General features: G+C 39.5%; 1 protein-coding gene across 7 annotated transcripts in view; it reads right to left on the bottom strand.

The window, feature by feature from the left end:
* rptor (regulatory associated protein of MTOR, complex 1) overlaps positions 1 to 12,961 on the bottom strand; it is a 401,659-nt gene that overhangs the window by 306,180 nt on the left and 82,518 nt on the right. For 6 of the 7 annotated variants that reach the window (XR_009823861.1, XR_009823860.1, XM_062033465.1 and 3 more), the window contains exons 1-2: positions 9,163 to 9,605; positions 668 to 836 (exon numbers count right to left, since the gene is read on the bottom strand). Coding sequence is in view for 5 of the 7 variants with exons in the window: in XM_062033465.1 (XP_061889449.1) it covers positions 668 to 829 (162 nt within the window). In the remaining 2 variants the exon portion in view is untranslated. Of the gene's footprint in view, positions 1 to 667; positions 837 to 9,162; positions 9,606 to 12,961 lie in introns of those variants that run through there. The other variant, XM_062033466.1, reaches the window with a different exon arrangement.

The following is a 12,961-nucleotide window of genomic DNA, read 5'->3' as shown; positions in this document are numbered from 1 at the left end:
TGGACCCCATTGATCTACATTGGCTGTGAGAAACTAACTAACAATGATTAGGTCAGATTAAGACAATCTTAAAATGATACCATTTTGCTGCACACTATATGTAGTCCTTGCTGGGGATTAAAATCAGGCCGCACATACAAAATATTAATTTTAATGACCAAACAGGAGGTTAATTTCATTACCAGTCAGGGCTACACCTCCCTCAAGCGATTGTTAATGAAGCAAAACTAAATTTTCCTGGATACATTTTTTGTGCAGATGAATATTAATAGCAGCAGGGTGACAGAGTTAGTAATGACTCAAAATGAACTTCAGCACATGTTTTTTATGCTAATGATTAACATGGCAGCATCTTGAGCTGTAGAGTTCATTTATGCAGCTCTTTCCAAACATAAAAACCTAACTCTGCGACACGGACTGCAATCAGGTCAATTTTGCTGTCAACTTCAAATAATTTCGATAAAAATTCTTGCATGACTTAAACTCTGTGTAGATTCTGTTGTATGTTTTGCTTGCATAATACAACAAATATATAAAAAAATTCCCGCAAATTCCCACTCCATTATCCTCTTGATAAACATCCTGACCAGTTTTGCATCAAGAACCCCTGCAGATACACACCAGAGCACAGCAGAGGGCATAGTTGGAGGGAAAAGAAGATATTTACCCTGTCCTTCATCCTCCAGCTCTGCGCTAGCGCCTTGGAGCCCTCAATCTTCTCAGAGTGCCGTTTCTTCATGAAGGCCAAGGGCAGGTCCCAGTCATTCATGTCAGGCTCCTCCTCAGAGAGGCCGAGAGTTGAGAGAAGCAAGTCCGTATCCATTTTCATCAGGACCCTACAGAGGAAAATGCATGCATGTTATTAACAACTGGATTGGTCAATAAATATTGAGCTACAGAAAAGTAGGAGCATATTCTAGACTTATAATGAGACACATTGTGGACTAAACTGATGCTGCAGGTCAGAAAGGTCGCTGTTTGTGAAAAGTCAACTCAATAATCATGCTCTGGAATTGTGAGCGGGCACAAGAGTAAAGAAATATGGAAAACATGCAAACCTTAGTGTTTTCCCTAACATTGTATGAGTGGGGTGGGCACCCCCAAATATATCTACTCACTCTATTCCGTGTGGAGGAGCGATGGCTTATTGATTATATGACATAATAATTCTGACTTTGTGGGTAATTTTGGTTTCTTATACTGAACAAAAAGATAAACAACACTTTTGTTTTTGCTCCCATTTTTCATGAATTGAACTCAAAGATTCAAAACTTTTACTATATACACAAAAGACATATTCCTCTCAAATATTGTTCATAAATTTGTCTAAATCTGAGTTAGTGAGCACTTTGTCTTTGTCAAGATAATCCATCCCACCTCACAGGTGTCATATCAAGATATTGATTAAACAGCAGTGCCTTAAGCTGCCCACAATAAAAATGTACTCTGAAATGTGCAGTTTTGCTTCATTGGGGGTCTGCGGGGGTCAGAAAAGCAGTCAGTATCTGGTGTGACCACCATTTGCCTCACGCAGCGCAACATATCTTCGCATCGAGTTGATCAGGTTGTTGATTGTGGCCTGTGGAATGTTGGTCCACTCCTCTTGGCTGTGCGAACTTGCTGGATGTTGGCAAGAACTGGAACACGCTGTCGAATATGCCGATCCACAGCATCCCAAACATGCTCAATGGGTGACATGTCCGGTGAGTATGCTGGCCATGCAAGAACTGGGATATTTTCAGCTTCCAGGAATGGTGTACAGATCCATGCAACATGGGGCCGTGCATTGTCATGATTCAACATAAGGGGATGGTCTCAGGTGAATGGCACAACAATGGGCCTCAGGATCTCATCACGGTATCTCTGTGCATTCAAAATGCTATCAATAAAATGCACATGCGTTGGTTGTCCACAACATACGCCTGCCCATATCATAACCCCCACCATGGGCTTTCCTCGATTCACAACGTTGACATCAGCAAACCGCTCTCCCACACGACGCCACACACGCCGTCTGTCTGCCATCTGCCCTGAACAGTGAAAATCAGGATTCATCCGTGAAGAGAACACCTCTCCAACGTGCCAGACGCCATCGAATGTGGGCATTTGCCCACTCAAGTCTATTAGGACGACGAACTGCAGTCAGGACGAGACCCTGATGAGGACGACGGGCATATAAATGAGCTTCTCTGAGATGGTTTCTCACATTTTGTGCAGAAAATCTTTGTTTATGCAAACCAATTGTTGCAGCAGCTGTCCGGGTGGCTGGTCTCGAATGATCATTGAGGTGCGAAACGAAAGTTTCAAAAACTTTCGTTTAAGACCGCCAGAAACGCTATTTGCGTGGGAATAGAAGGCTGAAACGGTACATATCTTCACCATTTTCACCTAAAAACTGTTCTGTAGGGACAGGTCCTAAATTGCATTCGGAATGGTTGAAAGGACAGTGTAGCATGTGGGAAACAGGTAGTGTCCAGGGATGTTTTTTCAACCTTGACATAGATGGCTTCTCTCACACCCCTTTGATTCATCCTCCCTGTCCAAAATCTGGACATTTTCCTTCTTATAGATCTTAAGGGGGATGCTGTTTCTCCTTGAGGTGCAGGTAGACAGCCGAGTAATAACCTGAAGAGTTTGCCTGTCAATACTGTGCCATAATTCAGCTTAGTGGTTGTTTTGTTTCCCCAATATATAAATTAGTGCATTCATCACTACACTACCAGATTGTTTTTGTGGGTGTAGAATGTCCAGCCTTTGGGGTGCACTTGTCGCCAGCTCAGAGTGTTGCCTGGTTTGAAGTGTTTAAAGGCTTTGAAGGCTTCCCTCAAATGCTTATGTTCTTTCTCTTTGGCCTGTGGGCTGGTGGGAATGCTATCAGCTCTGTATTGTAGGCTTCTGATAAAAAAAAAACAGCTTGTGCTCCAGTGGGTAGCGTGAGTCAAAAAGTAGGTATCAATCAATATGAGTGTATTTTCTGTAAACCCCAAGGTGGAGTCCCATGTCTTCTCCAATGTGGAGGTCACAGTCCAAAAATAACGTGTGAACTTGATTTTGTTTTGTCCACTGAGTTAATGTGCTCGGTGAAGGCTTTAACTTCTTGGCTTCTGATTTTTAACCCAAGTGTCATCGACATCTGGACCAATGACTTGGTGCTTTTCCTTTAAAAGAGTTCAGAGCTCTCTTATCCATGTCCTCCATGTAAAGGTTTGCCACATTTGGCTATACAGGAGAACCCATGGCCAAACTGTTTTTGTCTGTAAAAAGTTCCCATGAATTGAAAGTACTTAGTATTAAGGCAAAGTCCCAGCAAAAGGCATATGTTCTGGATTTAGTGTGGATCTATCCATAGTAAACCAGGGCTGTACACTGCCACAAATTCAGCCGCATTTGTGACTAACAATAGGTTGTGCAATTGTTTATTTTTTTAAAGTAGCATGCATGCTAGGAGATTCTACCCTTTAAATAGCATATTGTTCCTGAAATAAATCCATTTAACTTTGATCAAACTAGAGTCAAATGTTCACCCATCTGTATGTGTTTGAAATAAACTCAAACCATAACGGTTAAAAATGGACAGTTGATTGACGCAGAAGTGTCACTGATCAATCTATGCGCGCTGACAGCTGTGTGTGTGCTTGTGTGTGTGTGTGTCCTTCACTCCTGCGCCGCAGCTCCATGCACAGAGGGGAGCGGGGTAGTAGATGCAACGGGGCTGAGCATGAGCTCCAAGTTTAGCAACACGCAACAAAACAAGGTCTTAGTTGGAAAAACTGGTCAGAAAAACACAAGGTTTTTTTTCACCACCTTAAAACTTGACACACACTGCACTGCGCGCTAGTAGGGTTGAGGGTTGTAATATTGAACAACAAATCAATGATTGAAGTGACAAACTTGCCATCCAAATAATACCCCGTCTGTTGACAAGAACATACAGCCATTGAATCATATTTAATCTATTTATTAAGCAGAGGTAACACAAAGATTCAAAAGAGCTGCTGCTGGTAGCCTGCTAAAGCTAACAAAACAACTCTAGCTATGCCTGGGACTCAGACTGAGCATTGGACTCGCTGACGTCACACGTCTCTAGGCAACAGGCACCGCTTTTTTTAAAGGCACACATAAGAGTAGGTATTTTTTCAGGGCCAAAATTGCGATGCATCACTAGTAGGGATGATACTCGAAACCGGTTTTCCCGGTTGTTTGATAAGAAAAGAACCGAGTCCTCGGACTCGAATCCCTTTTTGAGAACCGGTACCCGTTATCGAGACCACTATAGTAAAGGAAAAGAGTTGATTCTTTATTCGAATCCCGTCCCGACCAGAAATGCTCCGTGGGACATCATATAGCTCAGTCATTAGGCGCAGATAGCGAAAGCAGGAAAACAATGGACGGGAAAAAGCGCTCCAAGGTGTAATAAAGTTCAAAACAAAAGCTATAATCCATCGAATAACTTTACTGAGAGATTTTAGCAGGGTAAAACACATGACGAACACTTTTACGACCAACCGGAAACATAGCAACGCACCTCCTTTACGGCAGCTGTCGCAACGTTCTTAAAACAACCGCAGCACATACATATATATACAACATATCTCCCTTTTTTAACTTTTGTTTTTCTTTCCTTGTAAACAAAACAAAATCACACTGTAGATGTGTTGTCGGTCTAATTATAAATAATGCAGACGAGGCGTGTTGGCTGAGTTCTTGACGTTTACTTTCACAGCGTGGCAACATGCAACACTTTTCGGGGCTACCGCGCATGCTCGTAACTCCCGTTGCATGCTGGGTAGTGTAGTTGTTATATTCTCTAGCTCATAACATTTTCCCCCCATAAAGAAATAATGTTAACTCAATAAAGTGTATTTCTTCTTTTAGCTTTAACTTTTCATTCATTAGCATTGTAACCACATTTGCAAATAACTTTTCTCTTCATAGAATGTTCTTTCAATAAAGAAATAAAGTGCAAAAATGTCAAAGCATCATAACAAACAGTTATGTCAAATAGCAGCAGAAGTGCACTTTTTGGAGAGCTGTATTATTTTCAGTTTTGTGCCCAAGGGACTGATTTTATTTAACACTATATTATTATTTATACACCTATAGTGATCACAGAGACAGGTTGTTTTTGTGTTACTGTATATATTTGTTTCTCTGAAAAATCCCACTTAATATACTTTTGGTAACAACAGTCAATATTTATTTATTTTATTTTTTTAGGTGGGTAACCGTCAATATTTATTTATTTATTATATTTTATTTTTTTATTATATAATAAAAGTGAGCTTTTGTTAAACCAAATATTGTGTTTTTTTTTCCATATACAACAACCTATCTGGACTCGATAAGAGAATCGATAAGGAATCGGTTCGATAAGAGGATTCGATAATATGCTCGAACTCGATAATTCCTTATCAAACATCATCCCTAATCACTAGTCAGTAGTGCGCAAATAATGAACTATATTTATCCATTCATACTTTACCTGCTGGGGTTAAAGTGTATGTTACTGTGTTATGATGTTCATTTTCCCATGGTCTGTGAAAACACTGGCAGTGTTGGCGTTAACACACTTCCTGTGTCTTTTTACGCATTGAAATCAGAAAAAATTCGAATTTCCGGAAGTCCGCGCATCCCCTGGACGCGTATTTTTATAAATTTTTGTACCACCTGGTTTGCTTGTTTTCTTTATCAATTATCACTTTCCGCCGGTGTTTTGTGTTGTTTATATTTGCCGCGTCAGATTAATACATAATAATCATTGGTCAACTTCAAAGCAATGCACTTTCCGGTACAATTTAATAAATTTAGATTCGCCGAAAGTTTTATCGATCACAAATACTGCATTTCCGGTATTAGGACTCCCGCGTGTTATTGTTTTCGTCATGGCGCGCAATAAACCCAAGAAGCAAAGCTTCAATGAAAAGTGGCTTCAGGAGTCACTTTTCAGCAAATGGCTCACTTATGAAGATGGAAAGATGTTTTGCACGCCATGTAAATGGGCTAAGAAAAAGAAAACCTTTACGACCGGGTGCACTGATTTTCAAAGATCCAGCCTCACCAGGCACCAAAAAACATCAAGTTACATATTTCCTGCTTGTCTGCTCCCAGACCGTGGTCCAGGAGCGCAAGGGAGACGTTCCCTCCAGGGCTGATGTATGTCGGGGGTAACGGTCCCTACAGATCCGCTCTGTGGTTGGAATGACGAGGCTATCGATTTGTTACAACTCTTTATTTATGTTTTCCACAAAGCCAAACATCCACCATGCTATTAACACTCCGGAACATGCTAGCGCTCCCTCTCCTAACTTGCCCACTCACTTACACGCATCACTCACCCCACATACCGCCATTCTTAAAGGGGAACACACATCTTATGGCCATCACCAAGCCAGAGATGAAATTCGAGAGGTATTGAGTGCCACTGTATTAAATGACATTGAAACTAACTTGCCAAATTCTAAGATTGTTGGCATTATTTGCCATGAAAGTGTAGATGTGGCAGTGTTTAAACAACTGATAATTTACATACAGGTGAGAATAATCAATTCCATTTGTCATATGCATGTATGCCCTGGCACACCATTATCATCATTCCATGACCGAAGCAAAAAACTTTTTACACTTTTTTACTGAAATCAATACACCTACAACTTATTAAATTAAAATATAGAAAAAATACAGGCAGCGGTAAAGTTTAAGTTAAAGTGCCAATGATTGTCACACACACACTAGGTGCAGTGAAATTATCCTCTGCATTTGACCCATCCTCACAGGGGAGAAGTGAGCAGCAGCGGTGGCCGCGCCCGGGAATAATTTGGTGATTTTGACTCTCACACTATTATGTTAGATCCACTATGGACTGGACTCTCACACTATTATGTTAGATCCACTAGGAACTGGACTCTCACACAATTATGTTAGATCCACTATGGACTGGACTATCACACTATTATTTTAGATCCACCATGGACTGGACTCTCACAATATTATGCTAGATCCACTATGGACTGGACTGTCACACAATTAGGTTAGATCCACTATGGACTGGACTCTCACAATATAATGTTAGATCCACTATGGACTGGACTGTCACAATATTATGTTAGATCCACTATGGACTGGACTCTCACACTATTATGTTAGATCCACTATGGACTGGACTCTCACACTATTATGTTAGATCCACTATGGACTGGACTCTCACACCAGTGTTTGCCACACATTCATTTATTTGTGGCGGCCCGCCACGAAATAATTACGTCCGCCACAAATTTAAAAAAATAAAAATAAAATGTTTTGTTTTGTCTTGTCCAGCTTCTCAGGCAAATCATATAGTTGATGTAGATGCCCATATAGGCTGTTCAGATTTACTTTACAAAAGAGAAGTGTAGGATACTTCTCTTGTTGCCTTATTTGTATTTGACCACTACTGTTTTCTGTTTATTTGTTACTGACTGTGGCAGGACACCTCTGCCTCTGTTTCACTTTATGTTGCTGGTAAATAATATGGTTGTAGTAGTAGGCTAAAGTTAAATTATTTAGTATGCACTAATTAAAGGGGCAGAGCTTTAAGAGACATTTTAGCTTTTATATTTTATAAGATATATTTTTTGTAAGAACCACAACTAATAAATATATTTCAGTGAATAATTTATTGTTCAAATCTGTATATAAATATGTACATAAAGTGTTGTAATTATATTGAAAAAATGGATGGATGGATGGACGTTTAAAACAAAACTGTTATTATTAATCAGTAAGTATACATTTTTTGAGCCTTTTTAGAGAAAATCATATCATTGTAGTAAATTATGCAAATTACTACAATTACTACTACATGATGTCATGGTGACCACGCCCATAGCCACGCCCCCACCGCCACAGGTATCTTGGCAGTTTATGGGAAACACTGCACACTATTATGTTAGATCCACTATGGACTGGACTCTCACACTACTATGTTAGATCCACTATGGACTGGACTCTCACAATATTATGCTAGATCCACTCGACGTCCATTGCACCGGTCGCCCAGGGGGGGTCCCCACATATGCGGTCCCCTCCAAGGTTTCTCATTGTCATCCCATTGGGTTGAGTTTTTTCTTGCCCTGATATGGAATCTGAGACACTCGTGATTTAGGGCTATATAAGTAAACATTGATTGATTGAACACTGTCACGGCCAAATTCTAGTTCATTATCTAGTTGAATTAGACAGCTGTTTTTCCACTTACAGAACAATTGCGTGGGGTCAAAGAAGAGGATGTAAACATGTTTAATAAGAAGAGGATGCAAACATGTTTAATACTATGTTTAAAAAGAAGAGAATGCAAACATGTTCAAGACTATGTTTGAAAAAGAAGAGGATGTAAACATGTTTAAAAAGAAGAGGATGTAAACATGTTTAAGTCTATGTTTAAAAAGAAGAGGATGTAAACATGTTTAAAAAGAAGAGGATGTAAACATGTTTAAAAAGAAGAGTATGGAAACATGTTTAAAAAGAAGAGTATGGAAACATGTTTAAGACTGTGTTTAAAAAGAAGAGGATGTAAACATGTCCAAGACTGTGTTTAAAAAGAAGAGGATGTAAACATGCTCAAGACTTTGTTTAAAAAGAAGAGGATGTAAACATGTTTAAAAAGAAAAGGATGTAAACATGTTTAAAAAGAAGAGGATGTAAACATGCTCAAGACTATGTTTATAAAGAAGAGGATGTAAACATGCTCAAGAATATGTTTAAAAAGAAGAGGATGTAAACATGTTTAAAAAGAAAAGGATGTAAACATGTTTAAAAAGAAGAGGATGTAAACATGCTCAAGACTGTGTTTAAAAAGAAGAGGATGTAAACATGCTCAAGACTATGTTTAAAAAGAAGAGGATGTAAACACGTTTAAAAAGAAAAGGATGTAAATATGTTTAAAAAGAAGAGGATGTAAACATGCTCAAGACTATGTTTAAAAAGAAGAGGATGTAAACATGTTTAAAAAGAAAAGGATGTAAACATGTTTAAAAAAGAGGATGTAAACATGCTCAAGACTATGTTTATAAAGAAGAGGATGTAAACATGCTCAAGAATATGTTTAAAAAGAAGAGGATGTAAACATGTTTAAGGAGAAGAGGATGTAAACATGTTCAAGACTGTGTTTCAGCAGCGTGTGCAGACCTTGGCGTGCAGGGATGGTCCACGATGGCCGGGAAAGCTCTTCGTCTGGGGACGATGACAGACACCGTGGCACAAACAATGGCGTTCAGGAGGTTGTAGGACAGCGTCCACAGTCTGTACAATATCTCGAAGCCGTCGAATCCGAGTCGGGCGGCGGCGTCTTTGCAGGCGAAGCCACGGCTCCTCGCTATGGGAAGCGGCTGGAGACGAGGCCCATCTTCACGCGGACAGTCTGCCACAGCCACGCCAGCTACCGCGCGCACTCAGCGACAGTCGGGCCCGCACCGGCCTCTGTACCGTCCTCTGCCACCGGCCGGGGGTCGCCGTCCGACACTTGAGTGCGAGGTTTGGCGTGGAAACGCACACAATTCCGACTAATGGTCAGCAGAGGCTCCTCATCAGCACTCCTGCTAGGGCGCCGCCATCTTGGGTTGTACCCACAATGCACTGTTGGCGCGAGGCTGTCACGTTACGTCATCACTGCTCCTGCACAGCGGGGGTGTCCAAACTTTTTCCACTGAGAGCCGGGGGGCCATTTTGATCTTTTTTATTTTTAAAAAGCCAATACTATATATGTATAAAAACTAGAGATGAATGCTTTAAAATGTAATATCGGAAATTATCGGAATCGTTTTTATTTTTTATTTTTTTTTATTTTTTAAATTTTAAATCAACATAAAAAACACAAGATACACTTACAATTAGTACACCAACTCAAAAAACCCTCCCTTTGTTGTCACACTCATTCACACAAAAGGGTTGTTTCTTTCTGTTATTAATATTCTGGTTCCTACATTATATATCAATATATATCAATACAGTCTGCAAGGGATACAGTCCGTAAGCACACATGATTGTGCGTGCTGCTGGTCCACTAATAGTACTAACCTTTAACAGTTAATTTTACTCATTTTAATTAATTACTAGTTTCTATGTAACTGTTTTTATATTGTTTTACTTTCTTTTTTATTCAAGAAAATGTTTTTAATTTACTCATCTTATTTTATTATTTTTTTAAAAAAGGACCTTAACTTCACCATACCTGGTTGTCCAAATTAGGCATAATAATGTGTTAATTCCACGACTGTATATATCGGTATCGGTTGATATCGGTATCGGTAATTAAGAGTTGGACAATATCGGAATATTGGATATCGGCAAAAAGCCATTATCGGACATTCCTAATAAAAACTATACATTTAGGCTTGATCCCAAATGGTTTTGGTCAAAAAAATATAAAAATGTGTCACTATTCAGTCATTATTGCATACTTGCCAACTTTGAGACCTCCAAATTCGGGAGATTGGGAGGGGTGGGGGTGGGCGGGGGCGGGGTTAAGGGGGAGGAGTATATTTATAGCTAGAATTCACTGAAAGTATTTCTTATACTTATATATATATACACTACTGTTCAAAAGTTTGGGGTCACCCAAACAATTTTGTGGAATAGCCTTCATTTCTAAGAACAAGAATAGACTGTCGAGTTTAAGATGAAAGTTCTCTTTTTCTGGCCATTTTGAGCGTTTAATTGACCCCACAAATGTGATGCTCCAGAAACTCAATCTGCTCAAAGGAAGGTCAGTTTTGTAGCTTCTGTAACGAGCTAAACTGTTTTCAGATGTGTGAACATGATTGCACAAGGGTTTTCCAATCATCAATTAGCCTTCTGAGCCAATGAGCAAACACATTGTACCATTAGAACACTGGAGTGATAGTTGCTGGAAATGGGCCTCTATACACCTATGTAGATATTGCACCAAAAACCAGACATTTGCAGCTAGAATAGTCATTTACCACATTAGCAATGTATAGAGTGTATTTCTTTAAAGTTAAGACTAGTTTAAAGTTATCTTCATTGAAAAGTACAGTGCTTTTCCTTCAAAAATAAGGACATTTCAATGTGACCCCAAACTTTTAAAAGGTAGTGTATATACATGTATACATATATATACATATATATATACATATATATATATATATATATATATATATATATATATATATATATATATAGTACAGTAAACAGTAATGAAAACACAGTTGTTCTACTAACTGTACTGTACTTGCTGCTTACTTAAAAAAAACAACAACACTTACCTTTTACTATTTGAGTAGCCTTTGTTCTGCCATTTGAGTACTGGCGAGCGATCTCTGAATCCGGGAACATATCCTTCACGGATTTGTTGAAAACATCCGCAAATGAGAACAGGATGTTGCTTGCAAGGCGGCCCATAATACAGCGTTGCCGCCGCCTTGTGCTTCTCAAACCGTTCATGAGTGACTATAACCATTCGGCCACCGTGTTATGGGTTATAGATAAACATATGGATAACGGAGACATATATAATAGTCTCCTTTTCAGGTGAGAGGACGCTAAAGGCAGTGCCTTTAAGGCACGCCCCCAATATTGTTTGTCCGGCTGGAAATTTTGGATATTACAACTTGCCGTAGTTTTGAAGCAATGCATGATGGGAATCCGGATGTTGTGTGTCAGTGTATTAACGTGCCGGCTGGAATAAACACACGCTGAGAAATAGCTCCGTGCCTGCCTACTTTATGGGTTATAGATAAACCTATGGATAACAGAGACATATATAATAGTCTCCTTTTCAGGTGAGAGACGACGCTAAAGGCAGTGCCTTTAAGGCACGCCCCCAATATAGTTGTCCGGGTGGAAATCAGGAGATTGGTTGTCCCAGGAGATTTTCGGGAGAGGCACTGAAATTCGGGAGTCTCCCGGAAAATTCGGGAGGGTTGGCAAGTATGTTATTGTGAAGTGAATTATATTTATATAGCACTTATCTCTAGTGACTCAAAGCGCTTTACATAGTGAAACCCGATATCGAAGCCAGTGTTTTTCAACCACTGTGCCGCGGCACACTAGTGCTGTCGTCCAGCATTCTGTTTTTTGTTTACTTTGCAGCAAGTTCAGTTTTAATTTCCTTTTGCAAAGCCATCCCTAAGCTTCAATACCTTTTCTTAGTGGCACTCGCCTTTTGTTTATTTTTGGTTTAAGCGTAGGTTACCTTTTTACCTACACACTGCCTCCCGCATATTGTGATCACCACAAACCATGTTCCCAACATCTACAAAGCAATTAGCTACCTGCTGCCACCTACTGATATGGAAGAGTATTACATGGTTACTCTGCCGTGCACTAGACAGCACAGACACTCAACAACGGCTTATCAAAATTACTGGTTTGCGAAAAATATTTTTAGCCCAGTTAGGCGAAATTACATAATCTCCCACGGCACACCAGACTGTATCTCACGGCAGACTAGTATGCCGCGGCACAGTGGTTGAATAACACTGCACTAGTGTACCGTGAGATATTGTTTTTTACTGTTTACTTTAAACACAATAATCTCGAGATCAACTTCAGATCAATTATAAGTTGTACTGTTGTTTATGGGTTTTTAAAAAATTTTTTTAAACAGCTTAGTTTTTTATATGGCAAACACAATATATGTAACATTTCCCCCCAAACAATATCTCAAAGTGGAATATTTACTGTGACATAATTGAATAGGTCAATAATTCATAATGACATTGATTCATTATTATTTTTTAAAGAAAGAAATGGCAGCTTTGTGTTATTAGAGAAAACATTGCAACATTTTCTTGTCACATTTCACCTGGTTGCTCTTTTATACCACTTTTTATGTTGTTTTTTTGTTTGTTTTTAATCGTATTTTTAGAATGTGCCGTGGGGCCGTTAAAAAAGGACCTGCGGGCTGAAAAATGGCCCCCGGGCCACACTTTGGACACCCCTGCTGTACACACAAGCTTGCTTAGTT

This window comes from Entelurus aequoreus, linkage group LG22 (assembly GCF_033978785.1).
Source record: "Entelurus aequoreus isolate RoL-2023_Sb linkage group LG22, RoL_Eaeq_v1.1, whole genome shotgun sequence".
Classification (NCBI taxonomy): domain Eukaryota; kingdom Metazoa; phylum Chordata; class Actinopteri; order Syngnathiformes; family Syngnathidae; genus Entelurus; species Entelurus aequoreus.
The sequence above is the reverse complement of the archived record's forward strand: the minus strand, read 5'-3'. Positions and strand labels throughout refer to the sequence as shown.